At 37.9% G+C, this 14895-nt stretch overlaps 2 protein-coding genes across 2 annotated transcripts; both read left to right on the forward strand.

The window, feature by feature from the left end:
• The first annotated feature begins 4452 nt into the window (after window positions 1-4452).
• On the forward strand, window positions 4453-7892 carry LOC130710621 (acidic leucine-rich nuclear phosphoprotein 32-related protein). Its single transcript, XM_057559950.1, has 2 exons — window positions 4453-5872; window positions 7328-7892. The coding sequence occupies exons 1-2, from the start codon at window positions 4727-4729 to the stop codon at window positions 7607-7609; spliced, it is 1428 nt and encodes a 475-aa protein (XP_057415933.1). The 5' UTR covers window positions 4453-4726; the 3' UTR covers window positions 7610-7892.
• A 2511-nt stretch (window positions 7893-10403) lies between these two features.
• Window positions 10404-14306, forward strand: LOC130715572 (putative proline-rich receptor-like protein kinase PERK6). Its single transcript, XM_057565688.1, has 9 exons — window positions 10404-10557; window positions 10772-11410; window positions 11739-12308; window positions 12399-12485; window positions 12577-12647; window positions 12769-12845; window positions 13073-13217; window positions 13394-13558; window positions 13787-14306. Exons 2-9 carry the CDS (start codon window positions 10990-10992, stop codon window positions 14006-14008), a joined length of 1758 nt encoding a protein of 585 aa, XP_057421671.1. The 5' UTR covers window positions 10404-10557; window positions 10772-10989; the 3' UTR covers window positions 14009-14306.
• Window positions 14307-14895: the final 589 nt, after the last annotated feature.

Raw genomic sequence — 14895 nt, forward strand, 5'->3', positions numbered from 1 at the left:
GGTATCAGATTTAGGAATTGAAAAACCGATCAATCTAATCCAACCTAATGAATTAAAAATTAGTTTTTACATTCAGTCCAAACACTCCAGGACATTAAAAGACAACTGAAGCACACAAAGCCAAGTGTTATCTCCATCATCTCGAATTAGCCACACATGTAAGATCAAGTTTTGATCTAGTAGTACAACTCTATGTTTTGATGATTACAAGTTAACCTTTTGATATGAACAATTGTGGTACTCTAACGTGTTTTTCTGAGTGTGCTATTTACAGGCTCTGACCTCAACTCAATCTCACACAAATCAGAAGCACTGTGTATAAAGAGCAACCCAAGCAACGCTTTCGCATTCACCATGTTCAGTATGAACAGTGGAAAAGCTTCAGAAGTTCTGAAGTTATACAAACTCTGATGTGGACTCAGTCACTAGAAGTTCTGAAGATCCAGAAAGTCTGATAACCAAGAAACTCTGAAGGCTCAGATGTTCTGATGGTGTAGAAGACTCTGAAGATCCAGAAGCTGATTAGTGAAGTTCTGATGTCCAGAAGCAAGATACTCTGAAGACCATGTTCTTCCCTCTGAGTTCAGAATCAGAAGAAACAATGGTCAGAGGATCTGGGCTTTCCCTCTAACTCTGATCAACCGGCTTCACAAGTTCCAATATGAAGCATTCCCCTGATCAGAAGTCTCCTAGGTTTAAAGGTCGCGTCGCTATCCAAGTACAAAAGCAACTGTACCTTCCTGACGACTTACCTAACAGTCTCAGACACAGCAGAAGCTGGATTTTCCAGAACTGCCCTCCAACGGTAGCATTTCCCATGCAACGCTCAACCCTAATCCTTGGAGTATATAAAGAGGCTGAAGACTGAAAGAAACGGCTAGAAGCATTCACATACGCGCAAGACAAACTTAAATTCTTCTAAGCTTTCTTTCATCTGAAATTCATTGAGTTTACTATTAGCTTTTTAGAAGCAAATCTCTTGTAAACAATTCTTTGATAAACAGTTTGTTTAGTTCCTTTAGGAGATCAAGGCTGATCGGATCCTAGAGAAGACTAAGAGAGTGAATCTTAGTGTGAGCTAAGTCAGTGTAATTGTTAGTCACTTGTAGGTTTCAAGTGCAGTTGTAACTCTTACCTGATTAGTGGATTGCCTTCATTCTAAGAAGGAAGAAATCACCTTAACGGGTGGACTGGAGTAGCTTGAGTGATTTATCAAGTGAACCAGGATAAAATCCTTGTGTGCTTTTCTATCTCTTATCTTTAGCACTTAAGTTCTCGAAAGATTTGTCAAAATCTTTAAGGTGGAAGTTTTATACTGAAAACGTTATTCAAACCCCCCCCTTTCTACCGTTTTTCATACCTTCAACACAATCATAGTTTTATCCTTTTGGTCCAAGATGCCACTGTTCACAGCTTGGATCGTCTAGAGTGTCACTGTCTTCCAACTTCAATGACTCAAGAACTATGTCGTCTTACTTGAACAGTTATGCGAAAGGATTCTATCACAATGTGAATTAAGAAAGATATAAAAGAATCGTCCACTAAAGAAAATGAAACAAAGGACTAAGTTTGTTCCCATGTGACTTGTCGAGCCTGACAAGAGTACAATGATCAAAATCAAAAGTACAAAGCTATCAAGTCATCAGAAAGCTATGAAGCGTGCCAATATGACGAAAGGAGAAAAGTCTTATCTGCATTCAGTATCGTAAAGAAGCTCTCTAAAGTCAACACAAGTCTGAACACTCACGGTTGAGAACTCACAACTATCATGGACGATGAAGACATGCTTAAAGTTTATCGCTAAGTCTTTTATCCATCTGACACAAATAAGAATGACTACTATCATAGTACTTGTGGTTTCCTTTCCTACTCTCTAATGTCTACTACAATCTACTCAGTGAGTCTCATACCTTGCAACGATCATATGCTCAAGACTTCATATAAATGAGATGAGAGGAAGAAAGAGCATGTGTGTGAGTGGATGATTGAGATGATACAGTGAGACATAAAGAGAGACTGAGTGAAATAGAGTGTGAAATAGATCGATAAGCATGAAAGAAAGGAAAGGTATATGAGATGGAAAAGGAAAGATATTCAGGAGAAGAATCTGCATTTGTGAGCTCATGAGAAAGATCAAGTTACAATCAGAATGAAGAAGAAAAGACAACACCGTGCACAAGTTGTAGGGGAGTTTATTTGGACGATCATGTAATTGAAGACCTCATATTGGAGATCAAGAGTGAAGAAAAGCAAGGTTGAATTGAAATGGATACAACATTAATATCGATGCTAGAAAAAGAAAGAGTGAAAAGAAAAGAAAAATGCTTAAAAGAAAAGAAATAAGTTCTCAGCCTCAAAAGAAAAGCAGTGAGTGACTATGATCATGTGTTTACAATGTCTACCGTGCCTATTGATCAACTCATGGAAATTAAGGATCGAGAGTACTTTGATTTCATTAGCTCTATCCTATAAAACTAGATGTGAATCTTTCTTTACTAGATTTGTAAGTAACTCTTAAGTCTGTATGAACCGCAGCTCATATGTGAATTTGTAATTCTTAGTGCCTGAAGAGGCATGGAAAAATAATATTTGTAAGTGCCTGGAAAAACATGACAAAAGAGTATTTGGTTGTGCTTGGAGAAACATGGGAAACAATACTCAATTGTGCATGGAGAGGCATGACAAAATAATATTCGGTAGTTCCTAGAGAGGCATGAGAAAGAATACTTGTTTGTGCCGAAAAGGCAATGTAAAAGTATACTTGTAAGGAGAAGTCATTAATACTTGTTAGTGAAAATCTTAGTTGTTACTAAGAATTGGGCATGACCCTTCAATTTTAGGTAAACCAAAATAAAATATGTGTACATCGTTTGCTGCCTTCTAATCTACTTCTACAGTATGTACATCACTTCCTTAGACGATACGCTTATTAAGATATCAATAGAAACCATGATTGTTATAGTCAATTGCTATCGAATTCTATAGACACAATCAAACTCTCCTTGTTGTGTTCCTTTTCCTTGATAAAATTAATATATATATATATATGACGAAAAATTAACTTAAATCTGCTTCATGATAAAAATTATGCACATATAAGATTATACAAGTCATTTGCAAAAAATTAAAATAAAATAATGCAAGTCTGTTGCTAGTGACGTTGACGTTGAATCATATCATCATATATCAATCAAAACATCAACCTTTGAAATGAAACAATCATGGAAGAAAAAGCCATAGGCTCGTTTTGTACGTCATATTATGCATGATAATATTAGCTTATACAATACATTATGAACTTATTCATTGTTTGATGCTCACATTATATTGTATTAGCTTAAACATCAATCCTCTCTTATACATTAAAATGATGAATCATTTATCCACCCTCTATATGATGGATAAGACATGATAAGAATGTAATGTATAAACTACTTGAATATATTTAATCAACAACCACTACCACAACCGTCATCCTTATCGCCACTTCTACCACCACCATTGTCGCCGCCACCACCACCATTCTCCACTATCACCGCCGCCACAATCGCTACAATCATCACCACTGTCACCGTTGCCGCCACCACCACCACGCTCCACCACTGTCGTCATTGTTGATACCATCATCATTATCGCCACTACTACCACCATCATCGCCGTCACCACCACCCTCCACCACTACCACCATCGTCGTTGCCACCACCACTACACTCCACCACTGCCACCATCGTTGATACCGTCATCATTATCCCCACTACCACTACCGTTGTCGCCACAACCACCATCCACCACCAGTACCACCACCATCACCTTCCAATACCAACACACTACCACCTCCACTGTCGCCATGAAATTATACAGTGTATGACCAAACACTGTACAATATTAAAATTTTATCAGGTCTTATCCTATCAGACCTTATACTATACAACATACCAAATTGGCTCTTAGTTTATTCATAAGAAAGATATATATAATCAGTTATATTATTTTATAAATAAACATAATTCATTTAAGTTTTCTGAACATATATTCCTACGAATTAATTCATGCATTCACACATAAAATATTTAAAAAATGAAATTAAAATAACATTCTCATATTCTTCCTATTTAAAATTTTATATGATATCTTTTAAACATTTATTACTAATCATAAATTTTTCCCCATTTTGTCATTCCAAAAATCAAAATTTTAAAAGCATGGCAATTCGGTAAAATCACAGAAGAGAGATACAAAATCACGCCTTTTCCGATATTTACATAATCAGTGACGTGCTCGAACATGACCCGTCAGATCCCCGCTACACCCTTCTCGAAAACAAACACAGAAACCTCCAATCCCAGCCCTCCATCCCTCCACGTCATCGATCCTCCTCGCTCCAAATCCAACGGCTCACACCACAACAAGACAAAACTCCCCGAACCACAAAGACTCACCCCACCTGAACCCTAGGTCAGAACCAGACCCAGAAACGAGAGAGAGAGAGAGAGAGGGTTTATCAATTCGCCTCCATTAACCAGTAGAGAGAAGAGAGAGAAAATTTATATAACAGAGTCTAGAGAGAGAGAGAGAGAAACCATTGAAACTGGGTTTTCAATTTCAATTTCAATTTCCCAATTTCATAGCACCACGCGCTCTGTGACTGAAAATTTTCAAGCTATGTATGTTTTTTGATTGTTAAAGCGCGCGCGTGGTGTGTACTGTGTGGTTGCTGCGATTTTGTATGAGATACAGAGTTTCGTATTTGATGGATGAGATCTGGGAGAGGGCCGTTGAAACGGCGTTAGAAGGCGAGAAGGATGATGCTTCGACGCGGACGCTAACCCTAGACGGCGCCGTTAAGTGTGTTCAGGGGCGGTTACCACCACCGAGCCTTCTAGAGAGGTTCGAGAATCTTCAGCATCTGTCGATAGCAAACGTCGGCGTTTCGTCGTTGGAGCAGTTCCCGAGGCTGAGGAGTTTGCAGAAGCTGAACCTCTCTGACAACCGCATCGCCGGCGGGTTGGAGTTTCTGGTGCAGGCGGGGCTGGACTCGCTGCGGGATCTTGATTTGTCGAATAATCGGATTCAGTTTATTGAGGATCTTGCGCCGTTGGCGGAGGTGAGGTTGGTGTCGCTGGATCTGTATGAGTGTCCGGTGACTAGGGTGAAGGATTATCGATCTAGGGTTTTCGGGTTGATTAAGTCGCTGAGGTTTCTGGATAAGATGGATGCGGATGGGAATGAGAGGCCGGAGTCGGATGATGAGGAGGAGGAGGAAGAGGAGGAGGAGGAGGGGGAGGAGGAGGATGATCCGGGGAGTGGGGAGATTGATGGCGAGGAGGATCGTGGGTTTGGGGTGAAGAATGGGCATGTTGAAGGGGCTGATGGTGTTGTGGATGCTGATGATGATGAGGAGAGCGATGCCGATGAGGAGGAGGTGGAGACCTCGAGGGGTAGGGTGAACGGCGGGTCGAACCATGTGGAGAACGGGTTCCGTGTTGCCCCTGCTGGGGGCGATGATGTGGAGGAGGAGGATGATGAGGATGATTCCGGGGAGGAGATTGATGAGGAGGGTGGCGACGATGAGGACGATGATGATGATGACGTTGTTGAAGTTCATGAGATTGTGGATAGTGACGACGATGATGAGGACGGTGTTGAGTTTGATGAGGATGACGATGACGAGGATGATGAGGAGGAAGAGGTGGATAATGATGAAGGGGATTTCGCTGAGCCGGAGAGTACTGGGAGGTTGACTAGCACTGAGGGCGAGATTGATGGTCATGAGCAGGGGGAGGAAGATGGGGACGATGATGACATCGGGGAGACTGGAGAAGATGAGATGGGGATAGAGGAAGACGATGGAGAGTTTGAAGATGATGATGAAGTGAGATAACCCTTCTTACCTACTTTAATTTTTGTTTTGTTGCATGCATGCATGATTGTTTAGTTATTTTTTAGTTATGTCTTGTGATTTAACACTCATTATTTTGGTAATTGTTTTTGTTGCTGTCAGATTGCTGAAAAGGAGGTGGATCTTTTGAGTGATCTTGATGTTAATATGATTATGTTGGATGATGTTTGTCAACTAGATTTGAGCTTTGGTCTGTTTGGTTTATTTTTCCTTGCGTTATGTGATTATTCTTGCTGTGCTTAGGATTTGAGCTAGGTTTACTTTTGCCAGTTTTGTGCTTGAAAAAGTAGAGTTTGTTCCTCTTTCACTTTAGTCAGGATTCTATTGGTGATATTTAATGTCCTGTACTAATTGCTATTGATTTATAATATGCTAGTTCTGACACTTGTCACTGCCACAACTGATGAACAGTATATATTTTTAAGTGTGCGTTTAATTTGATCTTCTGTGATTTGCATATTTGTATTACCGGCTTCTGGTTCAAATGTTGTTTTTAGTGTTTACTAATCGCTTCTTCTTTGGTTTTCATTTTTGCATGAGTCCCAACTATGTTCTCAATGCAGGAATTAAGATTTTAATTGAATTGCTTTGTGGTCAGGGGAGCAGTTTTAGCTGATATTGCAGTTTTGAAATTAATTACTTGGTTTGCTATTTTGACTAGTAGAAAGTTTCAGAGTTTGTGGTTCTGTATAATTCTTATATTTTACATGGTGGAATTTCCTATGTTTTGTGTTGGAGGTGCCATCTTGTGCTTAGTATAGTTTTTGACTGTCTTTTCCATTAACAAATATTTGCCATCCTGATTTGCAACAATTAGGTTGCTACAGAATTATTTTCTTCTAATTATTTTTCTTTTGTTTTTATGCCTCGGACTGCATGGTTTTTCACTTTTGTTTTGGTTCGTAACAATTAACATAGTAGGAAGGGGACTTATGAAAGTAACATACTTGTTGTCCTTTTCCTGTGTTTAGGATTTATGTGCAAGGTCACATACTTGTATTATTTGCTTAATTGACTTTTTTTCTGTGATTCTAGTGTTTCCGTATACTGCTTCTGTTCTGCTGATATTTCTGAAGTTTTGCAACTAAGATAACATAGTTTTGGTGTTTCTTTGTACTTATATTTTGTTTTTGTTATGATCTGGATAAAGAGTGTTCCTATTTTAGTTTTTCTGAATCTTAAACTGTAATGAAGCATGCGATTTTTATTTGCTCTACCAGAACTAAACCAGTCTATCAATTGTTATTTGATTAGGGTAGTAGAAATATAATAATGCTTGGGTTATATCCTATTACTGTATTGTATTTAATTAGAATAAAATATTTTTTTACTGTCTGCTTTAGTTTCTTGTCCTTTTTTTAAATTGTTCTTGATTCTATGTCAGCTTAGCTTGTTAACTGAACTATGGAATTTTTACTGGAATTGCAGGAGGATGACTATGGTGGCGGATATCTTGTTCAGCCGGTTGCGCAGTCTGAGGCTCTGAATACTGCTGATGTTGCTGACGTGGATGATGTAAATGAGAATGGTGAAGAGGAGGAGGAAGAGGAAGTTGACGACGACGATGATGATGTCCAGGTGCTGCCTGCTGCTGCTACCTCTTCACACCCGAAAAGGAAGAGGGATGATGATGCTGATGACAGTGAAGAAGAAGATGAAGATGATGAAGACGTGGTAGCATTCTCAAAGCCGTCAAAGAAGCATCATTGACCCTGGGTTATAATTTATCTGATTTTCGTGTTCTGTTGTTGATGGCTTCCAAGTACTGGAAGCAGAGAAACCTTAAAACCTCAGTGTTAGATAGAACAATGGATAGTTGTTAGGGATTTAGCTCTCTTGGACAGAGGACATATTAGGAAAAAAAGAATTGTATGTTGTTGGGTGGAAATATGTTGAAGTTCAAAAAGTGGTTAGTGTTTTTCCCTCGTTGTTGCCTTGCCTTTGACATATAGCCGTTGTTGTTCTATTAAATATTCAAATGGCAGTTATCAGAGGTTTACCGCTCAATCATGTGATATTGGCTTGTAAAGGAACATGGCTGGTTCTGGAGGGAGGGAGGGAAAGAAGAAGAGGTGGGAAAACCAACCTTTCAAAATGTTTTCCTCCAAATCTCTAATTGTTTATTGGGAGCACTTTTTTTGGAGGGAGAAAAAAGGAAAAAGCTTGTAAAACAACACATGTAGATATAGCTCTTATGAAAATGATGATTCCGATCAATCAAATTGGGTGCCTGTTGTAATGACGTGGCTAGTTCCCATAAAATTGTTGTCATTGTTACGTGGAATTCTTCTAGTTTTTATCTTAAATATTTATTGAGCTTGATGACAGCAATTTGGAAATGAAATCTTGCTTTGCTCCCATTGTAATATTTAGTCAAATGTTCCAATGGGCCCCTAGATCTGTGGATCACATTGTTTTTATCTAACAAATTGATGGAATTTTAATGCTTTTATTATCTCCTCAATAAGCATTGGTAGTTCTCATCATGGATGAATATGATACAACCGCGTTTAACGTCTTGCCACGTGGTTCTAATTACTTTTTGATTTTTTATTGGACGGTGAGATCAGCATTAGAGTTCATGCCGTTGGGTTTTCTTTTCCATTCTCTTTTTGGACCAATTAGGGTACGAATTAACTTGCCACTCTTAGGATGAAAGCTCGCGTGAGCGACACGCGACATCTTGAGCGAGCGTTTTACCTCAGCTAGCTGAGGTGAGTTCCAACATGCATGCCATTGTTGATTCGGTGGGAGCCTAGAAGGAGACTCGTGAGCCTCGTGTTGCCATAAGTTTACATATACTATGATTTTTTTTAAGAAATATCTGTATTGAATATATTTGAATTTTAATCCTTATTAAAATTTCATTTATTTTTAATCCTTCCAAAATATAAAAGTTACGTTATTAAAATCATGGTAATTATATATATTTTGGAGTAGTGACTAATGACAAATCTATTTTTTAGCGACTCTTTATACGAAACAGTGACATGTCCCTCCAGCTATGATTCTAAAATTGAATGTTGATGTTTCGGAGGTGGTAATGGGGTGGTGATTCAGGATCATTATGGTGGAGTAGTTGCTGATTCTACGAGAGCTATAGAGGTTAAACTTGGTGTTGAATATGTTGTAGCTATTGTGGTTAAGTTGAGTTCGCAACAGAATGTCATTTCCGCTATGATTGTCGAGTTAGACAACAAAGCAATTGGGTCAAATTAAAGGAAATGATTTAAACTACGTGGGTCATCCACATTCGGCTAAAGAAAATGATTTGAACTACGGGGTCATCCACATTTGGCTAAAAAGCAAACAACAAGTGAGTTGGACACCGCATCTTTCACTCAAAACCTTAAGGCATCAGGTGTATGAGTCCTCTTATTTATAAACTACTCAAAGTTATACTTATCTTCCAATGTGAGACTTACTCACACTTGATATCAAAACAATCTCTCCCTGTCAGTCCATCTCAAACGGAAGCAGAAGCCTCCAAATGCTTGCATCGTCGTTGGGCTGATCAACAGGACTCGCCGCCTGATCACTCTAATTCCACTGTTGGAAAGAGCAAACCACAAGTGAGTTGTATACCACATCTTTCACTCAAAACCTTAAGGCATCGGGTGTATGGATCCTCTCACTTATAAACTGCTCAAAGTTATACTTATCTTCCAATATGAGACTTACTCATACTTAATATTACAACAAAAATGTGATTGATGGAATTAATCATAGCAGGCCAAATTATTCTTATGTGTGGTTGTGCTGCAATATATTAGAGTTTTAGCTTGTCACTTTCATTTATTTCCTCTGTTCATGTGGGTAGGGAAGCTAGCGCTCCTGCTCATGGGTTATCTAATTTTTCCTTAGCAAATTTAGATAATGTATGGCTTGGTTATGCCCCTCCTTGCATGAACGATATAATGGTTTGGTTGTACGGACTTCATGACGGTGTGATGGAGCTTTAATCTGGTTCGATGGTTGTGGGAGTTTAAGACGGTGGAGACTATAAATACTTCGAGCACAAGTTCCAATTCCAAAAAACACATAATAAAATATAAATAAAAGTAATTTATATAATGTAACCGTTAAATCCACTCTTTAATTTGGTCTGTGAAAATATTATCAATCCATTTAAAGTGGGTTCACTTGAATCATCATCACATGTCATACTGAGGTACTTCAAAATTGTCTACTAATACAACTCTTAAATTAACAGCATGAATCAAACGCACGGTCTTATAAGATAAAATGGTACGTTCTTATAAACTAAGTTAATATCCGTTGGTTTCAAATTTCAAATTTGTTGCATTGTTATTGTTAAACTTTTTTTATAAGCTCTAATTATTAATTTTTTTCCTTTTCTTATGGAGCGGGTTAGTTAGCTATTTCAGGTTAATATTTGTAAGTGTTGGATCATCTATGGACCAAATAAGCAAAGTATGGATGGAATTTGATGTTCAAATAAACACCAGCCAGAAAATGGTAAAACCTAAGCTAAGCAAATAGGTGGCAAAGAGAAATGGTAGAGATACAAAGGTCCTCATTTGTAGGAGATCATTGAGGGGGAAACGGGAACGATTGCATTTTCACTATACCTTAATTGTCATGCAAGCGTCTCCTCCTTTTCTTTCCTTTGAGAACCCTTTCAGGTCTCCATCCAGGTAACTTTTATCTTCACTATTTCTCCTGGAAATTTTGTTGAATAAAACAAAACGAATAAGACATTTAAACCCCAAAATGAAGATAGCAAACCAAATTTCTTAATAGTAACATTCAAAAAGTGCCACAATATTCATGTTTTTCCTACAAACATGATCACTTTTCTAGAATTTAGATTTTGTGTCATTCTTTAATTTACAAATCTCTTTTTGTCAGGGTTCTCAACCATTGCGAGAAGAGGAGCCAAGGGAAAGACAGTGTTTTCGGCATAGTGGAGATTATCCAACCTATTTGCTTTTCCATTTGCGTTGGGAAAACACATCCCAACGCATCAACGGAGAAGTAATATTTAGCCACAGGTTGATTCAAACGTGGATTGACGTTGAGTTCAACGGTAATCCAGGAAGCTCTAAGGCCGGAACACTTACAGAAACATGTCTTCCCCTCATAACTCTTCACCTGATAACTCCACACCTGACAATTCCACACCTGATAATTCCACCCCAAATAACTCGGTTCCTGATAACTCCACGCCTGATAATTCCACCCCTGATAATTCAACCCCTGATAATTCCACTCCTGATAATTCAACCCCTGATAATTCCACCCCAGATAACTCATCATCTTCTTCTCATTCCACTCCTTCAGTGCTAAATCAATCTCCAACACCACCTTCCGGGTCACACAAATCGTTATCAAATCAAGGCAAGGACATCGACACCAAGGCAATAATTGGAGGTGCAGTTGGAGGAGGGTTCATTATTCTTCTCTTGGTGATTATTTGTTTTCTTTGCTGTAAGAAGAAGAAGAAGAGAAATCAAAATTACTATTATGGAGATCCTTCCCTTGCAAAAGGTAATAATTTCAATGCTGGCTCTTGTGTTATTTTAATTGTTTACTTATATATGGATTGCTGAGGATAATTACTAGTATGAACTTAATACTTGCATAGTAGAATATACTAAGTTAGAAAAATTGGTCTTATGCTTATATCATGTTTAGAATGATTGTTTTGGAAAACCTTGAAGAATGAACATTGATTCTTAAACTAATTTGGTACTCCATAGCAAGATTTTTCTCTTCACATTATAAGATCGATTTAAACAATTTTAGATTTTCTTAACATGACTCTTTTAATTTTAGTTCAAGCAACTTAAATGAGTGATTCATGGTTAATTCACAGGAAGTAACTATTACAACAACGGGCAACACCCCCACCCTAATTGGCAAACAGGTCCAGGTCCACATTCTGGGGAACATGTTGTGAGGGTACAAAATTCAGGTAATGGAATGGGTCCTCCTAGTGGTTCTTGGGGTGCACCACATCCTCTAATGAATAGTGGCGAAATGAACAATTACTCAAATGGAATGGGGATGGGAATGGGAATGGGAATGGGATCATCCTCTCTACCTCCTCCCTCTCCGGGTCTTTCTCTTTCACTCAGTGGGGGTACCTTCACCTTGGAGGAATTGGCAGCAGCCACTAGAGGATTTGCTAATGAGAACATCATAGGACAAGGTGGATTTGGTTATGTCCACAAGGGGATATTACCTAATGGAAAGGAAGTTGCTGTTAAGAGTTTAAAATCAGGTAGTGGGCAAGGTGAACGTGAGTTCCAAGCTGAGATTGACATCATTAGCCGCGTTCATCATCGTCATCTTGTATCGCTTGTCGGATACTGTATTTCTGGTGGCCAGAGAATGTTGGTGTATGAATTTGTGCCTAACGATACTTTAGAACACCACCTTCATGGTATGTACTCTTGATCTTCTTTTGATATACCATTTATTGCCTAATTGTCGGGTAGTGATTGAATATAGCTTATGTACTTGATAATCACAGGAAAGGGTGTGCCTACTATGGATTGGCCAACTAGAATGAGAATTGCGCTAGGATCCGCAAAAGGGCTCGCCTACCTTCATGAAGATTGTAAGATTCTGATCCTTCTTACATATTATCCTTTTGAGTTCTTCGTTTTCACTATCTTTCTAATATTTGCTTTATTTATAAATTAATTCAGGTAGTCCTCGCATAATCCATCGTGATATCAAAGCTTCTAATGTCCTCATTGATAATAGCTTCGAAGCTAAGGTTTCCCATTTTTTCATGAAATTTATTGTTTCATACATTTGTACTGCGTTATGGCTTACACTCAGCATTTCCAATTTTTTATTGTTGAAGACTGATTATGATGATGATTTTTATTAATCAGGTAGCTGATTTTGGATTGGCAAAATTGACGACTGATACTAATACACATGTCTCAACTCGTGTCATGGGAACTTTTGGGTAATTCTCCAGCCTTGGCTCTAAATATTTGCAGCAACTATAACAAAGAAAGTGACATAGCTATAAAATGATTAATAAAGTGGATTTCTTCAGATGAATACATGTGATGCTAATCAAAATAATAGTTTACCTACACTTAACTCTTATGTTCCCCCTCTTATCTTAACATTGATAGCATCCTTATTCAAGAGGGTCTTATCCTTCTTACACTTTCCATGTTAAAACAGATACCTAGCCCCAGAATATGCATCAAGTGGAAAATTATCAGAGAAGTCTGATGTTTTCTCATTTGGAGTCATGCTATTGGAACTCATAACCGGGAAGCGACCTTTGGATTTGACAAATGAAATGGATGAAAGCTTGGTGGACTGGGTCAGTATTAACAATTCTATATTTTTCTCATTTGCAAAAAAAAAAAATGTAGATTTCAAATATAATGTTGTTTAGAGTGAATATAGTCACAAAAAAGTAATTTGGTTTTCAAGTGCATTTCTTGTCCTATAACTTATGCTTCTCTGAAAACCATTCTGAAACTGTGTACTGAGTAGGCTCGACCACTCTTGAATCGTGTGCTGGAGGAGGATGGAAACTTTGGAGAGTTGGTGGATCCATTTTTGGAGGGCAACTACAATGCTCAAGAAATGGCAAGAATGGTAGCTTGCGCTGCTTCGAGCATTCGTCATTCTGCCAAAAAGCGTGCAAAAATGAGCCAGGTATACATATATGATTCACTTGCCTAGAGAAAAAAATACCAAGTTGGTCAATTTCACATTACCAAGTTCATGTGTGTGTGTGTGTGCTGACATTTCATTTGGACTTCCATGGAAATTTCTACCTGAGAAATCCTAGTTTAATTTTAAGGGACCTACATGTTCATTTTGAAAAATTATAGTGATATGAGTTATTAGATTTTAAAGTGTGGCTTCGTTATGTATGTCCAGATAGTAAGAGCATTGGAAGGAGATGTCTCACTAGAAGACTTGAAGGAGACAATGATGAAGACTCCTGGGCATAGCAGCAATTTCACCTCTTCATCTGGTCATAGCTCAGACTATGATACAATGCAATACAATGCTGATATGATGAAGTTCAGAAAGGCAATAATGTCAAGTCAAGAATTTGGTACTAGCAACGAGTTCTCTAGTAAGGAGATGGGCCATTAATGGAAACGTGGGGTAGATCTTTTTCATAGATGAATCGGTGAGACGTCAATAATTCAAGCTAGCTTTGGACAACTCTAATGGCATGACCTTTTTGCCTGATCACACACTCAAGATAGGAAAGAGGAGAAACATAAGAACTATAGCAAAGTTGTTCCTAAACATTTTGGAGCACATTGGTGTGTTTGTGATGTACATTTACGGTGTTACTTAATGTGACTTCATTTGAATCAATGTATATGGTTTGTGCTATAGATCTATGTATTCTTGCATTATTACAAAAAAAAATTCCTCTTTTTAACTTTTCTTGAATGGAGAGGTTAACATGAATGTAACTTTCATTTTATTATGGAAGTTACATGTAATTCAAACTAGTTGCACTAAGAGCGCTTTGCATGGGTTGTTGATAGGATATAGAATCCCTCTAATGAAAATAAGCAAGAAAACAATAAAATTGGGCGTACAATGATCACTTTTTTTAGTATAACTCATTTCTCATCTAGACTACAATTTATTGTTTGGGAAACCATTTTTCAACCTTTATAGTTTATTTTTATTTTTGGTATTTCCTTTTCGGCAAATAATGGATGTGATGCTGTCGGGACTTCCTCAAAAGATTCTAGAATTTTTCTTTTCTTTACTTCTTTTTTGAAGGTTTTGTTTTCTTCTTTAATTTTTTTTTTCGCAAATAGAAATTGTATTGATATAAGGATGATGAAATAGACATTGATATAAGGATGATAAAATAGACGTAGATGTACACCCTCCTCATAAGGGGTGAAAAAGCAACAAGACCAAGAACCAACATCGAATTAGAATAAAAAGCAACTAGCCCAAAAGAGCGAAAGAGAAAGACCCCTAAAAGCCTATACACAACCGCCCAAAGAACT

The sequence above is a fragment of the Lotus japonicus genome, chromosome 4, assembly GCF_012489685.1.
Source record: "Lotus japonicus ecotype B-129 chromosome 4, LjGifu_v1.2".
Lineage (NCBI taxonomy): Eukaryota > Viridiplantae > Streptophyta > Magnoliopsida > Fabales > Fabaceae > Lotus > Lotus japonicus.